The 25993-nt window shown below is 40.1% G+C and overlaps 2 protein-coding genes across 4 annotated transcripts in view; both read left to right on the top strand.

Annotated features, from left to right (window-relative positions):
* The first annotated feature begins 214 nt into the window (after positions 1 to 214).
* On the top strand, positions 215 to 2095 carry LOC110069302 (uncharacterized). The gene is made up of 4 exons (XM_020776806.2): positions 215 to 410; positions 736 to 783; positions 864 to 908; positions 1742 to 2095. Exons 1-4 carry the CDS (start codon positions 308 to 310, stop codon positions 1894 to 1896), a joined length of 351 nt encoding a protein of 116 aa, XP_020632465.2. The 5' UTR covers positions 215 to 307; the 3' UTR covers positions 1897 to 2095.
* An 8048-nt stretch (positions 2096 to 10143) lies between these two features.
* LOC110069299 (uncharacterized) overlaps positions 10144 to 25993 on the top strand; it is a 59875-nt gene continuing 44025 nt past the window's right edge. Inside the window, exons 1-17 of one of the 3 annotated variants that reach the window (XR_016205847.1) lie at positions 10144 to 10393; positions 12188 to 12534; positions 13635 to 13875; positions 14100 to 14404; positions 16608 to 16646; positions 18051 to 18104; positions 19605 to 19739; positions 20041 to 20097; positions 21032 to 21076; positions 21483 to 21536; positions 22429 to 22482; positions 23423 to 23476; positions 23827 to 23880; positions 24735 to 24788; positions 25073 to 25117; positions 25245 to 25298; positions 25591 to 25635. Coding sequence is in view for 2 of the 3 variants with exons in the window: in XM_089284091.1 (XP_089140217.1) it covers positions 10324 to 10393; positions 12188 to 12534; positions 13635 to 13875; positions 14100 to 14404; positions 16608 to 16646; positions 18051 to 18104; positions 19605 to 19739; positions 20041 to 20097; positions 21032 to 21076; positions 21483 to 21536; positions 22429 to 22482; positions 23423 to 23476; positions 23827 to 23880; positions 24735 to 24788; positions 25073 to 25117; positions 25245 to 25298; positions 25591 to 25635 (1707 nt within the window). In the remaining variant the exon portion in view is untranslated. The remainder of the gene's footprint in view (positions 10394 to 12187; positions 12535 to 13634; positions 13876 to 14099; positions 14405 to 16607; positions 16647 to 18050; positions 18105 to 19604; positions 19740 to 20040; positions 20098 to 21031; positions 21077 to 21482; positions 21537 to 22428; positions 22483 to 23422; positions 23477 to 23826; positions 23881 to 24734; positions 24789 to 25072; positions 25118 to 25244; positions 25299 to 25590; positions 25636 to 25993) is intronic. The other 2 variants (XM_089284091.1, XM_089284090.1) reach the window with 2 other exon arrangements.

Genomic DNA, 25993 nt, shown 5'->3' with positions numbered 1-25993 from the left:
AAAATCCTAAACAAAAGCCTTTAATTTTCAATGCTATTTTGTTCCTCCACGCCCCGCGTGGTCAGCAATTAACGACTATCAAATTTAGCAATTCCTTCTGTTGCTGTAATGCTTTCAATAACTTGAGCGTCGGTTCCCAGACGCACCCGGTAGCGGCATGTTATCTCAGCCAATCAGCTCACACTATTGCAAGTTGTAAATCATCAATAAGACGCTGTGGAAACGGCATTCAGCCAGAACATCGGTTCCCTCCGCTGGTGAGAAGGTTTTAATCTACACAACCAGATTGCCTCCGAGACTTTCCAGTATGGATAAAGTGATTTTGTTGCTTTTTGCTGTGTTTGCGGTGTTTCAAGTACAGGCCGCCCCAGAACTGTACAAACGGTTATTCCGAGACGAAGCGTTGAGAGGTAACTAGAAAATTCACTTATGATTTTAAGGTGATTCCTCCTTCGCTCTATTGGCCTATATACTAGAAGCGACGCTAGAGAGAGACTTATCGAACCCGATTTCAAAAGCCAGCTTGTTGTTTCGTCTGTTCCTCGATATTTCATCAAGACGATTCCAGTCACGGGCTGAATGCGTTATCTTGATTCGTATTGGAGAGCTCATATCTTAAAGGGTTAGCTTACATGTCAATTTCGCTGTCTGTGCAGACTTGCTAAGCCTTCCCGTCTATCTGCTCTTTCTTTAAATCAGTACATTTACTCACTTTTATGTTTTCTATTCTTTTAGACTTGTTCTACGAGCTGGAGAACCTACCACGGGAACGAGTCAGCAATGGTAAGTGATTACATTTAAAGCCTGTCTGTTTGTTTCTTTTCGTTAGTGTTTATTCCCTTCTCTAATTCCTATTCCTTTAGATTTTTTCGACGAACCAGCCATGTCGCGCGAACGATTACGGGATGGTAAGACATAACAAATTTAAAAGTGATTATGTAAGGGCCCATTTTTTTAAATCTTAAACATTGTTTACATAAACAACGAAGGCCAGAGTCACGCATAAAGTATAAAAATCCGAGAGCAGTGTCAAGTAATGGAAATTATTTCCAGATGAATCGAAATTCAGATAGTGTCGCAAAGTTTGGCAGCTTTAACGTCAATAATTGTCTGTGTTCCGCTTAATACCAATTGCTAGTCTATTTGCAATCTTGGCGTGAAATGTCCGTTTTTGGTTTGTTTGATTGCCGTATAGCACGTGAACTTTAAAGTGAAAGGGGGGCAGGGGACTGAATTGCAAAAAAATTAACACAAGGAATTTTTCACCCCCCTTTTTTTTTCTTTTTGTATACAAAGATATTTTCTCATGGGAATTGTTTTCTTGCAACATAAGGCTGAAGTGACTGGAATATGAGTTACTTTTGTTATGCTTTCGTGAGAAATGCACGTATTTAAGAATCAGAGTAACCAGCAGGTAAGCATTTCGAAAACAGTTGTCTCGTTGCAGCTGGCAAATTGTTTTATCATTTAATGTTCCCTTTTTTCCAGGAGAAAACAAAACAAAACCAACAAGTGGGCGGTAGGGTGTAGTCGCATGGCATACTGAGTATGTCATACTGCACAGGGGGTGGGGAGGGGGCTGCGTTGAATCGAAGGGTTGATCTCAACCAGTCAGCAAACAATCTCCACCTAAAAAAAAAAAAAAAAAAAAAAATAGGAAGGTCAATTTTATTAATAGTAACTAAGAGATATCAGGAGCCTACATCAAAGTCATCTTGTCTTGCATATTTGTATTCCTCAGAACTGAGTCCAAGAGGCCTGTGCGTCGATCACCTGGCCAGATGCTTCCAATACGTGACTCAATGTTCATGGTCCAGAAATGACTTTCACCAAGTGTCCAACTTCAACAAATTTCATGAGACGTGCTGTGCAACATGCAGTCGCTTCATCAAGTAATCACTGAGTTTTTTGGCCACGGTCGTCTAGGGCATTGGGAAAATCAACGTGTAAACACCTTTAAAATCGTTGCGTAGCTGTAGTCACTGGATCCGTTTTGTCTTCAGTGTAATTACTGTGATCAGTTATCAGTAGTCCTAGATTAAACCAAAGGTTAATAGCGTTGTGTGAAATCAATAAATGCATTTTTCATTTTTGATTTACTGATGTTGTCTTGTTTTAGTCACTAAATTACAATCCTCACGCTCAGCTTTTATTCATCCATTCCACACTTACAGAAGAGCTTTGACTGGGTTCCTTTTTGGAGGTACCTAATCACACTTATCCCGGGGATAACTGGCAGACCTGTCAGATCACTTAAATTGTCGGTCACCTTAGTTGGTTCTGGGCGAGGAACTTACGCGCTAGCCTAGCCTCTGTTCGTAACTTCTTTATTTGCCGACTTCGTTACTTGCCATTATTTTTTTTCCTTCCGTGCATCGATAGATTCCTTGCCTACATTGTCGGTGTTTAATAGACCGATAAAGACAGGATATTCCTATGTAAGCCAGTCTGCCATCAGGCGGTGGTGGTAGGGGAATGGAAGTACAGCCCAGTGAGGCGCTCTACAAAGGTGTGAACTGTTAAGCTCCGCTCCGAGGTCCAGCCCCTTACCCTTTAGTCTACCACTTTGACAGAAAAGGTGCTTCTTTCGTTATCCCTATTTAATGAACATATTGGACCCAAAATGAAATAAATGTTTAAATTTTGGTTCATTTGACCTATAATGCTCTGTCAATTCCAAGCCGGCTCACGCCCCGGGCATTTGGCATTTTAAATATGAATTTCTTTTATATATATCCATTTAAAAAGCCGTAGAAGAAAAACTTACACTATTTACAATCGTAATACATTGCTGTAACTAACGTAATTAATCATATTATATAATTACCACTATATGTGCAGGGGAGCCCCGCCTTACGGCCACCCCGTGAATACGGCCACCTCGTTAATACCGCCACCCCGTTAATACGGCCACCCCGTGAATACGGCCACCCCGTGAATACGGCCACCCCTTTAATACGGCCATCCTTTTAATACGGCCACCCCGTTAATACGGCCAGATTTTTGTGGCCCGCTGGTGACCGTATTAACGGGGTTCCACTGCAACTGCATTCTATAAAATAACTGACATACCACGCGCGCTCTGATTGGTAAAAAAACCTATACAGTGGAATCTCGTTGAAACGGTCTCCAGCGGGCCACGAAAATTCTTGCCGTATTAAAGGCGTTCTTTAAATAAGTACATGACTGACTAAGCTTTTGTTCGGGCCAGAATAAAGTGGTTGTAATAATGAGGTGGCCGTGTTAACGCCGTGGCCGTAAGGCGGGGTTCCACTGTTCTATCGTTTATCGTACCGGTAAACACTTGGTTTCCGATACGCAACACTACGTGAAAACTAGAGAACTCAGAACACTAGCGAAAACATAAGCTTTATATATATATTTTCTGAGATTCATCATATCCATAGAAATTTGTAAAGAAAAAAAGGCCAGAGTTTGGTCGCGATATTAGTTTAAATGCTTGATTTTTTTAAATTTCCATGGCCAAAGTTTTACTCCGATTCCGTTTACGCTTGAGGTTAGAAGTTTTAAGTGCTTTCAGTGCTTTCTACGGTCTGTGGAGGACGAAGTTCTGGCTACAGCTGGGCTTGAATGATCAATTTGGGTTGTTAGAAAAGCAGATAAAAGATTTCTATTGAACCTATCAGTAGTTTTAAGTTTAAGTTGCCACTACCCCCCCCCCCCCAAATCTTTTTTCCTTTAATTAAATCTACTAGTTTTCCTGATTACTTCAGCGAAAAAACTATCTCGATTGATAAAATCCCTGCGTTTCTACAGGCGTTTAAACATGCAATTGCTATGTTCACGACCGCCCAAAGTGGGATCGGGGTAGGGCTACTAATGACGTCACTTCGGGAACCGGGCTAAAACACCCAAGAGACTTTTGACTGAACTTCGAGGGCAGTCAAAATATTTTTGGGTTATTTGTGATTCATATTTTATCAAAACTGGACACGATTTTTCAGTGAAAGAACTGTGTCACCTAGCATTACAATTCGGAGTCTAGCTACGATTTGGTCGACGGCTGCGATGTATATATTATTTTTTTCATTTCGAAGTGCGCGTCGCCAGTCGAGATCGCCGCGTTGTATATTATATTTAGGCCGGGATCGACAATTTGCCAGTCCATTTGGGTTATAAAGGTACAAAAAATGACTGAAGAGTTAACTTACAGCTCTAAAAGAGTTATAAAGATGACAATGAACACGGAAGGTTGGCAATTTGACTTTACGGAACCTGCAGATTTCAGAGTGTCGAAACATTTTTAGATTCAATAATAATAATAATAATAATAATAATAATAATAATAAAGCTTTTTGAACGCAGTTAAAAAAACTCAATGCCCTTACATTACTATAAAAATAAATTAGTTAAATCCTATGAAATATTTCTAATAACAGTAATAAATAAAATAAATGAAATAATTAATTAGAATACAGTTTCTCATAAAATAAAATAAATCAGAAGAAGGATTTCCGAAACAAGAATGTTTTGAGGGCAGATTTTAAAGACGAAAGAGATGTTCTATTTTTAACAGAATCCGGTAGACTCTTCCATAATATAGGTGGGGAGAAAGAAAAGGCACGTTCACCGTATGTCACAGAATTCACAGTAGGGACAGTGAAAACATTAATTTCCCTCGAAATACAAGTTAAAATGCGATGTAGACGTAGTCCACTCCTGCCTACTTCTCCAGATCAATGATTGAAAATAGTTTTAACATAAGAGATAAGCAGAGATGTCGGCAAACAATATTCGAAGGTGGGGTAACTTTTCGCTTCGTTATTGTCTACCGACTGTAGTATATGCAAAGTCAATTACTGTGTACGAACACAAGCTACACAAATCTGCATATTTCGTACTAGTAAATCATGGAAAATCCTTCGACAAGATCTTGAAAAGAGGCTCAGTATAGTGTCAGTTAAATGAATACATTTCTACTTGGCTGCAATTTTGAATGAAATGTCCATTTTACGTATGCTAAAAACCTGGGAGTCCTCGACTTATTAGTTTGCGTTTCGGTTGACTGACAAGCGCATTCTTCTTGCAGCACGACAATCTCCGTCCGTAAGTATAGAGTCGAATCTTAATCGTTTGTTTCAATTTCCTCATATATTTATAAATGCTTGATCCATTCTAAGTTTGTAGTTTAGATATACAGGTCAACCCCTATTAAACGGCCACCCTCGGGGAAATGGATAATGGTCGCTTAAGGACGGTGCCTACTAAATACAAAGGTTTTTGCGCCAGGTTAGGACCACGCGGAAAAGGTAGATCTTTACAAGGGCTATTGGAATCCACAAAGAAAAAGGGGGTAGCCACGCATTTTTGCGAGATAATAAGCCTTGAATCTCATTAAAAATGCTGACATCAGCATTTTTTTGAAAAAAAGAAGAAAAGGATATTTCTTCATAGGTTTTCTTGGAATTCGCCTTTACATACAGAAAAGCAAACATATTTATAAAGATCTTAGAACTGCATGGTTAATGGTTACAAAAAAAACATTTTTTTGGTATGTTTTTAAATCGTTTCAACAGCGCTCTTAGCGTCTCTGACAGCCCTCCTCTGGTTCAGCTAAAATACAGTCTAAATACCTTTTGCTCAGAACCAGAAACTAATCACGTGTTAAATAGGCTTGCAACTTCCATTTCATAACATAAAATGTAGGGGTAGCCACGCGTTTTTTAAAGTTATTCATCTTTTTAGGAAACTTTTACGGTGCCTGTTACATTTTTTCCTGTCACCTCCCCAGTAAGTCAAACATTTGCGTATCTCGTGCTTGTTTGCGCGCGCACTACGCCATCTGCAGGAAAGTGTTTACAGTTGGATTTCAGTATAATTTTCGTCAGATAACAGCTAGGTTTTCACCTGGAAGAGGTTAAAGGTTAGTGGTTAGCGATATGCTACTCTTCTGGTGTTCCTGGTTAAAGTACAGGTTCGTTAAACTTAATTTGACAATGGGACGCTTGGACCTCACACATCTTCATATAAATCATGAGCGTACCCAGGATTTTTCAAAGAGGGCGGGAGGGGGGGGGGGGTCACACTGTGTCAAAGTGAGGCTACTCACTAGATTGTCATGTCGTTTTCGCTACCTGTTGTGAGTTGTTTGCTTAAAAAAGGCTTACAAAAAGGGGGGGGGAGTTCACGGACAACCCAAGACCCCTCTATCTACGCCCCTGTAAATCAAGGAAGGTTAAGCGATAGTTTAATAGCCTGCGTGCATAGCAGGCGTAAAACGGGGGGGGGGGATGAAGACGGACGGTGGGAGTGGGGAGTGGAAGTATTCGATATATTTAACTAGGTTAAGAGCTTTTGCAATTCCGTTTATACGCAAAACGGCATGCGTAAAAATTGAAATCCCATATCTCACTGCATTTTTCTTGCAATTCCCGCTGCTCCCCGTAATTGAAATCCCCGCATCCCGCTCCTGCTTTAACTGGACTATCCCGAAAAGCCAAATCCTGCATCGTGCCAGACCGATACGTACCTATGGTGGACCTTGCTAGTTTTGATGCATCAATGTCGTCTCTCTACTTCATTCCACATTGCCATAGAAACCTCGTTTTTACATGTAGGTGACGGCAAATTTCGTCTACTTCGAACAGAATTCTTCTTTTCCAGTCAGTTCCAATTTTTGTTGTTGCTGTTTGTTTTGTTTGTTAGTTTGTTTTTCATTCAGAACGGTTTTAAATGTCCAGTGCAGTGCTAATCATTGGAGTCCTGGCACTGTTCACAAGTCCAACTGACACAGTGAACAAGTAACTAAGGCAAAACGAAGCGATTCTCGCCAATTCTACTGAATTTACCCATGAATTTCTCCTCTGCCTGCTCTCTTTCCACTCTGATTTGAGCAAGAAAACCCCTACTTTCATTCCGACCCCTGACACCGACTGTATTCTGATCGCCCCCCCTGCTTATAATGTTTACCAACTTCACATAAAATGATCGTTAACGTCCTAGCAATCGATAAAGAAAGGCCGAGCGTGATTCAGCCTATCATAACAAAACCATGAACCAAGTTGTCCAGAAGAGAATCGAGTCACTCTGTCGAATATACCACACTACGTTGCTGTTCTCGTCAGTTTCCGGGTCGAGAGCATTTTCGAAAATAACAGATGACCCTCACAGACGAAAAATGTGTTCAGGTAATAAATCAGTTCTGTAAATTTGTAAGATGTTCAGTAGTGGTAGTTAAGCATTTTCAATTATTTCCAAGGAAAACCTTTCAACCTTTAATTACATTTGATATCTTTAACATTTAGACCGTATGAGCGCGAGAATTCTATCGTGTGATAGTTCCGGCCAGGGTGCTGCCTAATCGACAGCCATCACACAGAGAAATCGAGAGCGAATCATCTACTTATTTTAGTGTAAATCTCCGAGATGTTCAAGACTCTATCTAAATCCTCTTCACAGACACTTGGAAGACGCAACGAAGCGGTCGCCGTTTCGTTCACAACCTAGAGAAAATGCTAGTCTACACTGTTAGTCTACTACTGTCTACCACAGAATAGATAACGAGTACCGTAGCCAGTAAGAGAACGGCAATCGTGATAGAATGCTACGTGAACAACAGTTTTTCTGTTGCCAGCCAAGCATAATGGTCGTCCCGAGATCTTATTAGACTTACTTGTACTGCGTTGAATCCTCCGTAAGAAAAAAAAAGATGGTGCAGTTTACCATAATCGCGAACCAAACAACGCCTATTAAGGGGGGGGGGGGGGGGGATAGAATTCCCATACAAAAAGGACGGGGGTACTCGTCGGAAATTTTGAAAAGAGCCCCTAAGAGGTACCAAGATCCTGTTTTGTGGGCGTGGTTTGATAATTTTTTCACCCCAATTCTAAAACAAAACGTTATCACCTCTCACATTTTTTTCGCCTCAGTACCCTAAAACATACCGCAAAGCTCCCGCTGTGGACCTTTCCAGGCTAAACACTCTAAGAGGTGCCAAAACCGCCTTTTTTTAACGGTAAGTGACAGTGTCACTTACGGTACATCGATAATCTTTCTGGTGCGGCATCTTCGACATCCGATTCGGCGATCCCGTCGAATGGATCGTTGTCGCGTGAAAATATCATTGCGTTCGGCAGAACGCAGTTCTAATCGGGGAGTCTCAATGGGATTTAACCGTTAGCCGAAAAAGGGCCAAATATTTAACCGTTAGGCGTAGAAAAGCTTAAAATTCAACCGTTAGCCGTAAAACGGATTGAAAACCGTTAACCGTAAAAAAAAAAAAGAATATTAGCGCAAATTGTCTTGTAAATAACTCGATTTGTGTATTGTTTAGCTCTTCCCCCAGCAGTATACATTCAGTCAAATCCGAAGACAACGAAGGTGTATTTTCAAGCTGAGAAATCTAACCAAACGACGCCCACTGAGGTCCTCCCTGTCGTTGGCGAGGTGTGCACAGTAACGTTTGTAAACGATGCCAGAGTTCCACATCTAACGCTCGGGTCCGCAGCCGATTTCAGTCAAGTGGAAGAGTACGAAACAGATTCTGAGGACAGGTTCATGATTTTGTCATGCACCACACCAATGGAAATTAACTATTATATTTCCAGTTAATTATTATATTATAATGGAAAACAATGGTAATTAATTTCAGTTAACCGTAACGGGAAGGAAATTGACCGTTAGCCGTTAAAGGGTCAAATATTTAACCGTTAGGCATAAAAATGCTTAAAATTTAACCGTTAACCGTAAAAGCCACTCCCCACTGAGATCCTCTAATCGGGTAATGAAGGAAAATCAATTTGCTCCCCCCCCCCCACCCCTTCCCACCCCCCCCCCAAAAAAAATTATTCAGGGGGAAATGTCGACGTCATCACCATGGTCGTCCATGTTCTTTCTTTCGAATGTTCTGCAATATAGCGGACTTTCGAGTGTCGAAACAGCTTATTGTGGACTGTAGCGAATAAGTTGTTTATTTAAAGTTCGAAGTCAGTGTTAATGGCATTTAAAAACCTTGCAGACAAGTCGAAATGTGTAAGACCTCGTGCGAACAGAAAGCTGTAGTTTGGCTGCGTGTTGTGTACTCTCTTCTCTTGGACCAAAACCAATGCTGCTTTCTGCTGAATAAATCAAAGGAGGAAATGTGTTGTTTCGCTTTGCTGGCCTATAGATTTCTGCGTGCAAAATATGTAACATATAAACCCAACGAAAGTGTTTACATAGGAAACTTGAAGAGTTCAACTCCCACAGGATTGCTTTGGTACACCAACATGTCCTCGGTCATCCTCCGTTTCATTGTTTCGGAAGTGAAAATGCCCTGTAGCTGTTCCCCCAAAGCCAAGGCGTTTCAAAGTCGTGTTCGTAAACAGAATAATTGTCCCAGTTTTGGTAATAAAAGTACGTCGTCTCGCATACCGAGGGAAGAGGTATCGTTTGTGTCCATTTACAAGGGCAGTAAACTACAAGGGCCGTATAAAATATGGACTGCGGACTGCGGACTGCGGACTGACTGGGTATAAAACACGGACTTAAGTATAAAACGCCGACTAAGCATTACGGACTGGGTATAAAACACGGACTCAGGTATAAAACGCGGACTGCGGACTAAATGCGGCCTACCGACTGCAGTTCGGTTTTTTTACTGACCGGTCGTAACTAATATTACGTAATACATGTATAAACGAGAACAAACCCTCTCGTATGCATGTGCTTTGCGATCAATTCATTTGTTTTCGCTCCTGCTGGAGGGAGGCCAATTTCACGTCTACCTAACAGCTCAGGCAAATGCTATTCCTAGAATGTTTGCTTTTCTGACATACCAAGCCTACCAATACCCGAACGCACTCTTTAATCCACGGTTACTGTTATTTCTATGGAGGATTGGGGACTAACGTTTCGACAATCTGAGCGGAAGTTATTTTCAACGGGGTTAAGAGCAATTCCACTCACTTCGACTCAATGATAACCATATATTACTCGAGAACCGAAAGAATCATTTGATCCAAATAGGAAAAATGAATTGCCCTTGTTTCAAAACAATGAAGAACTTCTAAAGTTAGAGAAAAAACCTCATTGGTTCAACGACTGACCACTAGGCATAACAAGTATGTCGTGACGTGTGTTATGAATAAATTTTTGTTAGAGAGACCAAATGTACCTATCATAATGTTTAATTTAAGCTCGTCTGCGGTTACATAGACAGGCTCAAGTTGCATGAACTTTCTTTCTACAAAGATCTATTGAGAATATGTGCGGTGTCGCGCGCTGCTGGTCCTCGAAGATAGCTAAATAGATGGTCGACCTTTCGTCTATTCTGTGAACTTTCGCGTGGTAAAGCTTCGCTTTGGAGCACAGCAATCTCTCAACATGACTCAGGCGAGCTTGATTTGCAGTGTGGTTATTTCGCTTGTTTGGTTTGGGAGTAGGATTTCAGCGCGTGAGTAGTTCTGTTGATTGTTTTGTTATCAGCTAAATTGTAGCTATCGTTGCGTGATCACGATGTCTAATGCACCACATGGCTTCCTTTCTACGAAATCGCTTTATCCCCGAATTGGCGGTTGCTTGAATTACTAATGTACACTGAATGTTATGTTTTAAATTCGGAGCGCTACTGAAATTACCTGACGCTAGGATGAAATAATTGCCTTGTAATGCAGCGTAATATCACCTAGCTCGATGTTCATCACGATTCATAGTGCATGCAATCCTGTCCATTACAACGTAAGAGATCCTCGTATTTTTTTTACGCTTTTTTTTGTTTCGTTCACTTTGAATTCGAGTCGATAATCTGTACTTTTTGCAGCCCGATTGAAAATCACGAGTTGATTGCCCCAATGAGAATGAAAGAACATTGTATTTAAAAGGAATGTTTCTGGCGGGAATAAATAGCATGAAGAAAGACAATGCGCTAGTATGTACGTTGATATCTAGTTGCCTGAAGTCTGTCGGAGGAAGTCCAAGTTAACAAGTTTGAAAAGGCTTTGATACTGAAGTCACGCAATGTAATACTTTTTACAGACATTCATGCATAACTAGTCAGACGTCACGCTAACGTAAAAGTATGCAATGAAAAAAAAAAAACAAAATACGTTTAAACAATCAAAAAATAACAATAATAATATAAATAATAATACTAATGATGAAAAAAAAAAAAAAAAAAAAAAAATCCGAAAGCTATAAAAGCGATCATCCAAAGCGACAACGCCACAAATAATTGTCTATAGATCAACGGTCATGCCAGTTTAATTTGGGTGTGTGCATTGACGGACATAACCAAGACATCACGGGGTTAATTCGTCCATTTGACGAAAGACAACTTTATTCTAGGCTCGATTTCGGTTGCTGCCAGTCGGTTTTCGTCAGGGTCGTTTTTGGCTAACAGCCTTTGGTAATGGAGTGTGATAGAGGCTACGATATTTCAGCAAGCTTCAATAAGCATAAGAAAAGATCATCAAAACATCTCCTAGTTAGATCAGTTATAAATCAACATCTGGTATTAAAAACCGCAAGGCGGTAAACCGGAAGCTAATGGAAATTGAGAAAAATAAGCAGAGGGAGCCGACCGTATAAATTGATTTACTGAATAACTTAATGGCGTGCCAGGTAAGGGCTTTGAAATCCCAGCTTATGAGAAAAATCGAATTTCCGAAGTAAAATCAGTGGTCGGTTTTTACAGTGACAGCCTCTTAAATCACTTCTCGCGGGATTTTTTTAAACGAGCTCGATGTGCATTTCTCTATAGCTAAACAACTGAAATTTTATATACTCATTGTCTGAACAACATTTTGGAAGCTTGTATTGATTTTCTCCATTCTATTATACCATCATGATATCTCTTCTCTTAAGAATTCTGTATTCTCTGAATATCTATTGAAACCTTACAATAACAGGAGACTGACTAGAAACCTTTCAGGTTACTTCAGTCTCCAGACTCGAATGCACATTACTATTTTGTCCTTCGATTTATTTATATACACTACTTTTTTTTAAGAGTATTGGTTTTCCGGCTGAGGCTGAATATTCTCATTTTTTTGGCCGATTTTAGGCTGAAAGTATTCTTGTGAATATTCTAAATATTCTTAAAATTTCGCAAATTTCAGCCTCGATATTCTTTTAAACATATTCTTGTATAAAAAAGAAAGAGTCATGTAAAACTGTAAATGTATTAGTGAATAAAGTTGTTGTTGTTGTTTGTGTGGCTTTTATTCTTAGTGCTTTTCTCTTTTCTCAGAGGACCCTAACTGTATGATTGATTTGGCGATGGTTGTGGATGCTTCAGGCAGCGTAAGGGATGACTGGAATACTTTGTTGACATTCGTTGTCGATGTCGCCAAGAGAGTCAATCCTGGCCCGGACGGTTCCCATATTGGTATGGTCCAATTTGGAAACGACGCCCAAAAAATATTCGGTTTTTCAGAGTTTAATGAAGACACTTACAATGAAGATGAGTTTATCGATAAGATAACATCGATCAATAGACCATCATCACAAGAACGCACCTTTATCAACAGAGGTCTTCGTCTCGCAAATCAAGAAGTGTTAAGGGAAAGATTTGGGATGAGACCTGATGTTAAACAGGTAAGTTTTCTTATGCATTTCCGTTATGATACGGGCCATGAGCACTGACTCCGAGAGAGGGAAGAGTGCTCAAGTATAAAGGTGAACAAGAGCACTAGGAACAGTTTCTTTAAGGCTTAGTCAGTGACTTTAAAACTCGTCGGAAATGTCAAAAAACTCGACCCAGGTCTGGCTAAAATTTACTCTAACTGCTAAGAAGTATGAGTTCAAATGCTACAGCTATTCACAGGCCTGATAGTGTACAGAATTCCTCTTTTGTTTGAGTGTAGATTAAGTAAATGCTTTTAAACAGCTTTTCTTAACCCTATTCAGACCTGCAAGTTTACAGCTTTAAGTTTTGAAGCCCCAACCAACTAGAATTACATATACAATTTCTAAATATTAAATGGTGCAATCCTTAGATTTTTGTGGCTTTCCCAAAATATACTCTTTTTTGATTAACCACTTCCATTCAAAAGAAAAATAAATGAATAAATTAAAATACTTTTGCTTCCTCCTCCCATTGCCTTTTCCCGTTGTTTTAAGGAAATATATAAATTTTAAAAGGGAATTTCGTTTCTGACGTAGCTCCTTTAATGCTTTCAAACTCGATGGAATATTGGTGCAGACGGTTTCAGCCAATCAAAGGAAATAAATGATGTCATGCTGAAACCAAAGTATATATGTTTTGGTTTCCTGTCTCCCCTCTCATTTTGGACTCAAAAGTGTCTGTAGTTTGTACTTGTAGACGTCAGGTTCTGCATCATCAGTAGCACAAGTGGTTTTAAATGCATCTTGCCAGTTGTTTGCTTTCTTTTTTTTCTGGAGTACATTCAATCAGCGTTTTTTCAGCTTCAAATAAACGAAAACGGTAAACAAAAACACAGACCTATGTTTTGACGCGCCATGATGTAATTTGTTTTTTAATTTTCTTTCTCGTGGTCCCATGAACAAGACTGTGTTTCACGATCACCCACACTATAAGCTTAATGGCAAGTTCGTTCTATGGGACACGCCTGCATGGGAATAATCGCAGTTGAGTTCATCGAAACAAATATCCAGTCCAAGAAGATGACGGTTCGGTACGTAACATAAACGAGTTTTTGTTTTGTTTTTTTAAGGTTACCCTACTTATCACGGATGGCAGACAAACCCAGCTAAGTAACCGAGATGAGCCCAGACCTGAGCAAGTGGCAACAGCCATGAAAAATAGAGGAATCTACATCGTTGCTTTGGGTATTAGTGCTGCCGATCCTGTCGAGTTGTGGGGTTACGCATCCAGACAAGAAGACACAATTTTTGTGGAAGATTTCTCTCAACTGAGCACAAAAGTTGTTGAAACCGCTGAAATTCTTTGCCCCAGTAAGTTACAATAAAATGCATCCATGACATGAATTAAATTCAGAGCCCTAAAAGCCGACTTAGCGATTTCACCCATTTCACCCCAGCGCCCGTCTGCCTGTCCAAACTTTGTCAGAATCTTAGAAGCTGGTGAAATCGAAAGCAACAACCCTAGCCACCATCGCAATTCTGCAGTACCGTGCATAAATCTGTCACTAACAATATTGCTTATCGTTTGTTCACAGCTCCTACTACTACTGCACCGCCCACTACGACACCCCTACCAACGACCACTCCTCCACCTACGACTACCACTGTTCCACCTACAACCACTACTGCTCCGCCTACCACTACCACTGCTCCGCCTACCACTACCACAGCTCCACCTACCACTACCACAGCTCCGCCCACCACTACCACAGCTCCGCCTACCACTACCACAGCTCCGCCTACCACTACCACAGCTCCGCCTACCACTACCACAGCTCCGCCTACCACTACCACAGCTCCGCCTACCACTACCTCTCCACCTCCACCCCCTGTACAATATGTAAGTGTATAAATATATTGTCCAAAGTTTCTGGTAGCGCAGTTTGGTCTTAGCCTGATGAAGTAAAGCATAACTCAAGAGCAGATCACTAATCACGGGAATAATTTTGTGGTAATTTTTAGAGCTGAAAGCAACCCATGTCGCTCCTTGTCGGCATTAGCCTTTTCTAGAGAGCACAAGGTGCAAGGACATTTCTTTGACCGTGGTGGGATTGAATTCACGAGTTATGGTCTAGATTAGGAAACCTAAGCGACGCCGACGCCGAGGACGACGCCAATCCAAAAAAAGTCGAATTTATATTTTACCAGCGAAATTCGCGGCTGTCTACTACACCAATGGCTCTAAACACGCGCTTAAGCTAAATATGCAACGACGACGTTCAATTCCATATGAAAATATGAAAACTTCGCTCGCCCTCCTCATGATCAGACTACGCCTAACTTGGTCATTTCACTTCCTTAGGGGCCTCACGCATATACCACGGCTACGGCGAGGACGACACCTAGTAAAAAATGTGTTTCTATTTTACTTTGGAATTTCTCATTTATCTAGCCTGTTCAGCGTGTTTGTCGGTATTAAAACTTTCCCCTGCTGAATATACTACGAATGCGTTCAATTCCAAATAGAAATGCGAAAAATTAGCCGTTGTGGTCCACGTTCTCCAGACAACGTATAATTTGGTCATTTCACGTTGCTGTTTTGCAGAGGACGGCAAAGAAATGTGCCAAGATTTATAATGCACTTGCACAGCCATTGTTTTGCCCATTAAACGTTTTGTTTGGTGACGTTCTCGTCGCCGTCCTGGTTTGCTTAAGTTTCCTATTACCATTGCTCTTCCGAAGGGGTCAGATTAGAGCCAGACTTTGGTAACTAAGGTGGTATTTCGTGACCTCCGGTTAAAGTCATACTTTATTGGCAATGCAATCTGAGTGAGCTTGCTTCTTGCTATACGAACAGTCAGCAACGTCTCCATACTGCTGTGAAACTTGCAGCTCGTAATAATTACGCGAATGAATCGCAAAACGAATCGTCTCAACTACATGTAGTAGTATTCTCTATTTTCCAATTGCCCATAATTCACTCTGTTTGCCCCCCAAATTTGCATAAACTATTGTTGTGAAATGCTCTTGGGAATATGCAGACCTCCCAAGAGCATTTCACAACAATAGTTGACGCAAAATTTGGGGGGCAAACAGAGTGACTTATGGGCAATTGGAAAATAGAGAATACGAAATATACGGACTCGAATTAATAAAAATTTGAAAGTTTTAATATGGAACGTTAAAGAGTTGTCTCAATCTTGTTCTTGCATGGACAGCAAAGAATTTTGAACAGAAACTTTATTGTAATTATGTAACGTTTTGAAAGCTAAGAATATAGCACGTGGAGGAAACTGTTCTCCTTTCTGAAGCTGTCACAAAAAAGAAGAATCAACCATCAAAGTTTAGAAAGGAAAGGTGTGATGTATAAAGTATACACTCATAGGATAATACGGGTTATTAAAAACTGGATCATTGGATAATGCAATTCGAGAGTTTTCACTGGCCTAGCCATCATGTTCTACAAATATGATAAGCGTACGCTCGATTTTTTGAGGCGTTTTTAATTTATTTTTTTATTTTAGTTTAGTTTTCTACAACTTGGGGGCTTTTTTAACAAAACAGTTATTCCACTCGCGCTTGTGGATGTGAGATGATTACAGCCAACTCGGCGCTACGTGACTCATTGGCTATCTATCATCTCAAATCCAACGCGTACTCGTGGAATAATTTAATTTTTAAATACCTTGGGTCGTCGTATTTTTCTTGAGACGTCGTATTTTTCTGAACAAGCTTATATATAACATTGCGGAGCTGAAGGTAATGGTGTAACAGCTTACCACCGGAAAGCAGGATCTCTCTTGTCGTGAATTTAGCTGAACTTAATCGTGTAAGTTTGTGAGGTAAAAACGCGTCAATTAACATATATAGCTTTCGTTTAGCTGTACACCACACTCACAGAAACGCTTTTCTGTGCTGGGCTGTTATGGTCTGTTTTGTTTTTTTTCTTTTCCTTATTCTTTTCTATTTCTTGGCTCATTGTGATCCTTCTTGCACATAGCTTGACTATATGACAATAAAATGGTAGTTGCTCTAGTTTTAGTGTGAAATGGTCAGATGAAATAGCTGGATGTTGTTTGTTTCCGTTCTCTGTCTTATTTTAGATCGGCCCACCGGGGGACCCGGGACCAAAAGGCGACAAGGTATGTGGACCTTATTGTGGAATTTCATAGAATTCAACCATTCGAAAATCGACTGTCAAGGAGATGTATCTTGAGCTGTGAGTTGAAATACCACCAGCTTTAAAAAAAATATATCGCATTTGCATTCGATTGACTGCGATCAATCAAGGCACGGTAATCTGAGGGGAGTGAAAGCGTATTTTTCACTTGAGTTGCGACCAACTTAGAAATTACGGCAAATTACTGGAGAATAAATATCTTCAAGATCAATTAAAAAAAATTAAGTATTAAAAAAAAAAAAAAAAAAAAAAAACCGACACTGTTTTGTCAGTCGTTTTACCAAATGTCGGCCTTTCATGGGCTGAGGCTAAAACAGACTTAATCCTTCAAAGTAGGCTAATAGCAGCAGGTAAAAAGTAGTTTCGCATTACTTTATCTATTATTTAGACTGCCAGCAGTCTCTCTTTTCGTTGAAAATTGTTAGGAAGAACGCAAAACAAGTAAACGTGCGAGCGTGACTGTGAGCGTGCTCGCACTCTATCTTTTATTAGTAGAATTCTACTAGTATACTAACGCAAAAGCTGTAATCTGATTGGCTGAGCCATTGCACACTATCAGTCATTAGTATGCAGTGGCTTGGTTTGGTCGACAAAATTGCAACATTTCCTCGTTTCTCCGTAGTTTTGAAGGAACATTTACAAAAAAAAGAATAAACAAAATTCCTGAGAAGACCAGAAGATGAGCATTTACGGTTTCCTGAATTAAAAAAGCTCGAAATTTTTGAAAGAAACTGATAAGCACGCATACACAACTGCAAATGTCAAATTGACAATTAATTCAGTCCGCGAGAATTCTCTAAGGCTTGAAGTTTAATACTAAGACCAGAAATAATTGAAATCGCTATTTGAAGGAAATTTCAGTTAGAATTCTACTAAAATAATTAGATTATTCGCTCTCGATTTCTATGAGGTGATAGGGTGAAGGCCTCATCAACTATCACCTCATAGAAATCGAGAGCGAATAATTTAATTGTTAATTACGATATGGCTTGCGTTTGTAGCCGATATAGCGTACTCTCCGATTGGCTAATTCTCGGGCATTATTCTCTCGTGATGCGCACGAGTCGATTATGGGCCTGCGAAAACAAAGCAAAAGGAAATTAAAACAAATAAAAGTAAAGCATTCTATAAGCCATCAAAAGAAAATATCAAGCTAAGAGTAACTTGACGTTCTCTTGGGGCCATGTAATAAACTATTTATTAACCTCAAACAGTCAGTCTTTTCGGGAATTAAAATCTCAAACATCGGCCTTGACGTATTGACCGAGCGTTAGCGAGGTTAGGTCTTCGGTTTGAGATTTTCCCGTAAAGATCTCACTCCCAGTCAAAAAGCAGTTATTATTTGTTTTTGTTTTGTTCCTTTTAGGGGGGTCCAGGACCTCCTGGACCAGAGGGCCCTGAAGGCGACAGAGGCCAGGAAGTAAGATGTCAATAAGGAGCTCAAATTGTAATTACGTAATATATCTAACCATCTCCTGGCAGCCATGGCCAGAGAGGAAAAGCACATCCGAGACAACCTCTTACACAGGGAGCAGTTTGCCTTCAAAATTAGAAGGGGGATCTGCCCTGGGATACACCTTGGTTTATTTCTCGAATGATCATGAATGATTGTGATTGAGGGGACGTTGAACAAGGCCACTCCAATCTAATTTCCTGTACACGCATTACACATCTTATAAGAGCAACTATGCCACGTTCTTATTTCTATAGTCGTCTTTCAATGCTAGTGAATACTTGACAGACGTAATTAACAACAACAACAACAACAAAATCATTACAAGGCGTATTTGGCAGCCGCGATCAACCCATGCATTTCATTCCCTTTCTGCTCATTTAAAGTGATCTTCCAGGTTACTTTGAGATTGGCAACTTTCCTTTTCTGAAACATACGCAAGATCCGGAACCATGTTGTTCCAAGAGGGATCAAGTTAGTAATCCATCTCAAGTAAATTTCGACATTGTACTCAGCTCTTCAGCGGTTAATGTTATCACACGGGCTGTGTGGAGGTTTTTATGATCAAGATTTTATGGATGTATAATAAGCCAATTGGGCTTTCCGGATGAGAAAATTTTGCGTCACGGGATTGGTTATTTCTAGACCCTCCTGCGAGTTTCAAAAACCGGGAGTAAGTAACTTTGAGTGATTACCTTGGGAATAAGGCCTTTATGGGTGAATAGTTCACCGACTGTAGTGAAATGCCTTCTTATTCATAAGGGAATGCGTGGGCAAACTGACTCTTCCACTGCCCCGTACCAACTTTATTTTTAAGGAACAGTTTTAGCTATAATAGTGCGGTACTGCGGAAGAGCTTATCCGTCAAACTGCGGCAAGCACAAAATCTCACCACTTTTAAATCTGGCTGTAGCGGTCTCTTCTAAATCATGTAAACAGTGTAAAGACACGGCATTCATCATGGGAGAGCAGGCATTTTGTTTCAGTTTATTCTCTTTAATCGATATAATTATGTTCGAATTATTAGTTTTCTTTTTGATAATTGTAATTATAATGGTACACTCTTTTTTTTATAAGAATATTGTTTTTCCGTCCTAGGTTGGCTATTCTTATTTTTCTGCCGATTTTAGGCTGAAAATAATTTTGTGAATATTCTTAGATTATAGCGTCGAGCATACGCCTAGTGCTGTTTTTGTTGCTTTTTGGCTAGTTTTGCCGTTTAGATTGAGAGAAGAAGGATTTTATACGGTTTAGGTGAAAACATATAATTGTATTGTACTTACAAATTTTCTACACAAAGAAATTAAATTCTTTTCAAAATCTTAGCCTCGGGTTTATTCGTAATTAAAATATTCTTAAAATTTTGTAAATTTCAGCCTCGATATTCTTATAAAAAAGAAAGAGTGCATTACTTCATCCTCTGTTTGTGAGGGGCAATCCGTCTAACTTCATGTTGTCTTTTTTTAGGGCGGTAAGGGAGGTCCCGGGGCAAAGGGACCAAAAGGACTGCCGGGACGTCCAGGTCTCCCCGGACCTCCCGGGACATTTTACAACGTCACAAATGGCGCGGGACCCTTACCTTTACCACCATCGCGTCTAGCTGTGAGTGATGAAACAACTGTTAATCATTTAGGTTCCGGGTGTGATCGTTACTCTAGTCTTCTTCAGCTCGACCTTTTCTAAGGTTTTTATTGATTCTGAGATTCTGAGATTCCTATCCCGTCCCTCAAGAAAGTATTCACGCGAAAGAGTGGAAAAGAACTTTCGTAGTATGCCAAGTATTCATTTTTTTTTTTCAGGGGGGAGGGAGTGATTACTCGTCAATTATGACGTCATATAACAACATAACAGGTGTGATTCATCATGCTCTTGTGATCTTCTGATGTTGCTCTTTACGTTGCAGAGCAACAAAGGACCGAGCGTGGGCTTCGTGGAAGTGAGAGGCGCACCTGGGGATCCGGTAGAGTAACATTTTGTTACATGACCCTTGAAGACATTTCATAGATCTCAAAAAGTTACCTGTATTTCTGAAACTTTCACCTCTTGCCGAATCAAAAACATCAGCCGACATGTTGACTTTAGTTCCTGAAGTAGGTCAGTTGAAGCTGCTAATACGTCAGAAGAATCCTGAAGAACAGAGAGCAACATTTAATTAATCTTGACAAGTTATCCGAAATTTCATTAATAGCTAGCATTATGCTTATGGATCCGCTAGCCTTAACCAATTATCCTACGAAATCGCAATGAAGTATCGCCTAATATTCTGCAAGATTAGGTGTGATAAATCCTTAGATAATAACCTGTAGTTTGACAGTACTTGGCAAGATCTCACGAATGAGTCTGCCACAGAGCACTTTCAATTTAGGGCAGGATATTTGTTTTTCAAGGACGTTGGACAGACACCACTATCTTCCAGAGTATCTGATGTTAAATCTGCGTGCCGCCATAAAATCGCCTTGTTCGATAACAGGTTTCCTTTCCATGAAAGGATCTTAGACAGAATTAGCCAGAGCCTTGCACTAGGAAAAACAAAGTGCTTGCAAAGACGCGACTTTTCCCCTTAGTCAGTGGTATGAAGTTGCTTTTTAATCGAAGTACTCCGATCATTTGATCTGGCCACCTTCACACGATAAGCTAAGTTTCAACAACTTACTACCTCCAAGTAAGTTAACCATTTTCTAAACGATGATTTGTCGTTGGAATCAGAGCCGAAAATCTTATCCTTCAACCCTTCAGTCGGCCGGAGTAACGTCGTTGATTAGTTTTAATTTAATACGATCTAACGGTGGCAGGTTAAAAGAGTAAAGGTCGACCCTAGTGATTTATTTTGGGCGGATTCACACGTACTTCTTGCATATATACACAGATTAAATATGCAGTTTTTCCTGTTTTAGGGACCCTCTGGTAGAATTGGTGTTTCAGGAAGAAGAGGGCAAGACGTAAGCTGCAGTTTTATCACGTAGAACAATTCTTGTTCCATATTTTGTTGTTTCATTTCTTTTTCCTTTTCCGAATTTTTACCCCTTGTCTTCAGTATCCCGATGAGGGTAACCCAATGACATTTCATTAATTTGAATTATATTTTTGAGTGTAAACCATAAAAATGATAAAGTTGTTAAATTTTAATCCATCGTGGCTCTTGGCATGTCTATCCAGTCGTCAACACAGCAGCTTCCATCGGTTCCTTTGGTTGCTTTCAAGAGCTATTCATTTTCAATAATTTACTGGCGATGGTAGTGGCATTTGTAATGCTGAGGTCCCAGTTTTTTTCCAATAAATAATAATTGAATTATTCAGTTAGGGAACTGTTCCAATTATTGATGTATTGATTTTTATTTGCCCTAGGGAGAAAACGGAAAACCGGGGGCAGAGGGAGAACAGGGCAGTGCCGGCGAACCGGTGGGTACAGACAGAATTAACCAGCGTAACATGACAATTTTGTTTACTTTGTTGCTTCCAATTAAAAGCGAGTGATCTTGAATAAATCTGCTTAGTAAAGAAAGGCAAACTCAGTTTTTGGATTTAAAGAATAATATTTTCGATTTTCCCCACAGAAATTCACGCTAGCTAAATAGTTTTTTGTTTTTTTGAATTTGTTCGAGATTTTTCCCGGGTGGGAGTGGGTACTCCCTTATGTGGGCTATATAGGTATGCACGGCCCCAAAGAGGAGGGTTTTTCAGCCGTTTTGGTCATAAATAGGATATCGATTTTGTCCATTTTGATTATAAATAGGGTATGGTTTTAGCACCCTAGTCTTGAATTGGGTATGTTTCTTAGAAGAAGCTGCCTTTTCATCTTTATCGATAAAATCGTCAGCAAAAGCCCTTCACAACTTATGTTTGGGATAACTGTGTCAGCCGCAAGGGACAGGTCATAAATAGGGTAGCAAAAAACGCAGATTTTGGTCATAAATAGCGTAAAGGTTTTGGGAAGTGGGCCGTACACACCCACCCAACTTTTCTGGAAGTACCCCCCCCCCCCCCGGGGAGGATTTTTCTGGAGACGGCTGTCGTCAAGCACGTAGGGTTTGTCAGCTGTCTGTCTGGGTTTCGATAATATCAAATCATGATTTGTCATCTGTTAAAATTCCAGGCCGTTTGAAGCTGTAGTCTGGTTTCCAACCGAACAAAAAGAGAAATTTTTAGGACCATTCTTATAGGGGTGATTGAAGTTGTTGGTACTGTTTATTTATCCATTACTCCCGCCTAAAAGAACCAATTCTTTCAGGAAACACTTAAAAAATTTACACTTGTTAATTGAAATTTATTAGTTTTGTTTCTTTGTCTCAAGGGACCGTCCGGAACGCCAGGTCCACCGGGAAGAGCTGGACGTCGCGGAGAGGACGTAAGTTATCGTTTGTCCTTAAAGGGGCGAGGTCACGCGATTTTAGGCAATTTCAGCTTTGATCAAATGGTCATAGAATTAACTAAAATATCACAAAAACGGCTCAAAACTATAGAAGATCTCAAGCAAAACACAGGAAAGCCAAGAAGGGACATGGATGGACTAAAACTGGAGAGGATTAAAATGTGTTGTATTTGGTAAATTTGAAAAATGTCGGCCCACCTTTTTTTCAAATTTATATCAGTTTATATCAAAATGCAATTTACACAGCTGGAAAATCATTCTCAGTTGTTATGTGACAGTGATTTTGCAAATGAAAGACTCTTGCTCTGCCAATTTGACGTTTAGAGCTCATAATTAACAAAATTAAACAAAATTATCTAAAATAGCGCGACCTAGCCCCTTTAACTTCATTAAAATTATCGTGGTTATGGGACCTAAAACAATTGTCAGCCATTTCAGAGTCTTCCTTAAATATTTTGGTCGTTAAAATCAATCTAATATCTCCTTGAACAAGGGAATGGCGCGCTCACTGGAACAAAAGCGCTTTCTCTAGTTCAGCACTATGAATTTGTTAACAGATCCCAGATGTATGAGTAAAGAATACTGGACGCCCCTGCATTTAGCTAATAACCCCCGGCGTTAAAGGAGCAAAGAAACGGTCAGCGTGCATGTATCTTGAAAAGTTTAGCCTAACTGTTTCAAGTTCATCGTTCGTAATCCGTGTTAATCTTCTCCATTCTTAACCATTCTTTATGGATTGTTACTATCTCTTTGGTGTTTTTCTATTGTAACAAACTACTATTTCCATTTTGTACGTTGCTAAAATAGCTCAAATGTCGCGACTGAGCTCCTTTAAGATTAAATTAACATCCCCGGACTAGAAGCTAGCATTAAGATACACTTGTGTGTTTTGTTTTTCTATTTTTTCACTTCTCAGGGAGGACCGGGTACCCCCGGAGAGGTTGGTGAACCTGGACCAGCTGGAGAAACGGTGAGCCGTTGACTGCGAATGAATTAAAAGATGCAATAAAGAGTTTTTCCACAGACGTCACGGTAGCCATATCATATTGGTGTAGCAACAATGAAACGTTAGCCATATTGGTATACCGAAACAGTGAAACGACGGTCCCAAACCGATCCTGTGGGAGTTGAACTCTTTTCTCATGTAAACATTATTTTCCACTTCCATACATTTGCATGGCTGCTGGTCACGTGACGGGGCAACCCGCATTAAACTGCATTAGACGAATGTTGTTTTAACTTTTACTGGCTTTACTGATAGCCAACATGTGTGCGCTTGTTTCCTAATTTGTTTTCTTGTTGTTTTTGTTTTTTATTCAGGGTCCTCGAGGAGCGGCTGGATTGCCGGGACTTCGTGGCGTCAAGGGAGATAGGGTATGTACGATTTAGAAATGCAGAGAAACTTATTATCACTGCTAAATCTCCAAGGATGAAAATCTTAAACAATTTTAGACATAATTTCTGCGTCAAACACACGCCTTGACAATGTGTGAGCTAAATCCTATTCAGTCGTGTCGTCCCAGAAAAGAATCCTAGATGATGCATCATTATTATTTCGCCAGAGACGAGCGGGAACGAACGGAGCGGAAGGTGTCATCTAAAAAACACAGCACCACACCTGTCATTCTTAAAATTTGGATCCCGACTGCATAGTGCTTCCAAATAGCACGAGCATATCAAACACTCCGCTTACTACTGCCACCAAACTTATTCAGCTTACGAATGAAGTCAAACACAGCGATAAGACCGATCTTGTAGTCTGGAGTACTCGCTGTTTGACTGTTTTGGAAATTCAAAGTTTCTTTTTACATAATTAAGCTTGGAAACACAGATACTACGATGAACAATTCGCTGTAATAGAACTAAAGATAGTGCTATTGAGCTTAGATGAGTTATGTTAAAAGAATACACTTATTTATAAGATCAAGTCTAACAGTCGTAATAGTTTATGACCTCTTTATTTGTTGTTGTCATTGTATGGAAAGTTTCTGCATTTAATTCCTCGGCGCTGCATCATGCGGCTTAATTCTACTTTTGCCGTGTACTAGGTTGAGCCTTTAATCCCACGGGAAAAAAAAGTTATATATAACTTCTTGTTTCTCTGGGACTGACAGTGGACTGACCATAATGTAGAGGTGTTTGTGTACTGTTATGGAGGTTAACAACATATAACTGATAGAAAATATGACTAGGGAAAAAGAAACTTTTAGCATTGCTTTTTTTTCTAGGGAGATCAAGGCGAAGCGGGAGAAAAAGGGGATACCGGTCGGAGAGGAGATGAGGTAGGATCTCAGTTATCGTCCTTTTTTCGCTGATTTAACGAAAAATGTTGAGGTCAAGCCATCTATCTGGCCTAAAATGGCCAACGTCAAGGGGCTTATTCACATTTCATCATCATAAAGTTAGTTAACTGGTAACCGCACAGTACCGAGAGCAATTTCAAGTAAATTTTTCGCGCTGTCAAAATTTTTATTCACAATGCTTCAAAGCAGGCGATTTTTCCCCACAGTAGTTTCACGTTTTAAACTTTCTCCTCGTTGATCGATTTTTGCTCTCTTTGATTTAGGGGGACGCAGGTCAACCCGGAAATTCTGGTCGGGATGGAAGGACCGTAAGTCACTCACCGCTACTCTCTGTGATTTACCAGCAACTGTTGCTTTCAGTGATCTGCCCGTTCACCCAGCTCTAGTGTCAATAAACTCAAGATTACTTATTTATAGTTTATCGCTTTTCCCTAGGGTCTGCGCGGTCCAAGAGGAAGGCCTGGCAGCCCCGGAGAACCAGGACGAGCTGTGAGCAAAATAATGTCACTAAATCAAGAGCGTTTAACAAAATGTTGATATATTCGAAGTACATTATTTTAGCACGACCTGTCGTGTTTTCTTGAAAATAATATAACCAACCCAACTCGTCCGCAGTGGCTCATTATCACAGCAGGTTTGCTGTTGTGGCCAAAATGTACCGGAAAGTTATAAACAAGGTTTTGTATATGTAAACAAAAAAAATGGACATATTCGGTGTGAAATCATATTTATCACTTCTTTGCTCTCACCTGAACATCCTTTTTTCTTATGTTTTTCCCAGGGTAGAGAGGGTCCTAGAGGAAAGACAGGCAGGGAAGGGTCAGCGGTATGTGCCAATTCTTAGTGTTGTACTTGATTCTGTAAGAAGCAGCGGTATACACAGTCCGACTCCACGATAATGCGCTAGAATTCTATCTATCCTGTTTACAGATTTCCAATATGTATATGGCATCAGGGTTTGCTCGGCGACAAAATGTAACTGCGTAACTAACCGAGGGGAGGTGAATGGTAAATGCTAGCTAGCAAGGAGGCGAGACAAGCGTTTTTCTTTGCGATTCCAAGTCTGTAAAATATAGTCACCAGATATTTCGTTTTGGAAAAGAAACCTTCCTCAGGGGTGGTAGTAGTAGTTCCCCTTCCATTTTTTATTGGATTTCTACCTTTATCTCTTCCCCCTGCCCGAA

Source organism: Orbicella faveolata, unplaced genomic scaffold, assembly GCF_042242905.1.
Source record: "Orbicella faveolata isolate gen_17 unplaced genomic scaffold, um_ofav_v1 contig_13, whole genome shotgun sequence".
Taxonomy (NCBI): Eukaryota; Metazoa; Cnidaria; class Anthozoa; order Scleractinia; family Merulinidae; genus Orbicella; species Orbicella faveolata.
The sequence above is the reverse complement of the archived record's forward strand: the minus strand, read 5'-3'. Positions and strand labels throughout refer to the sequence as shown.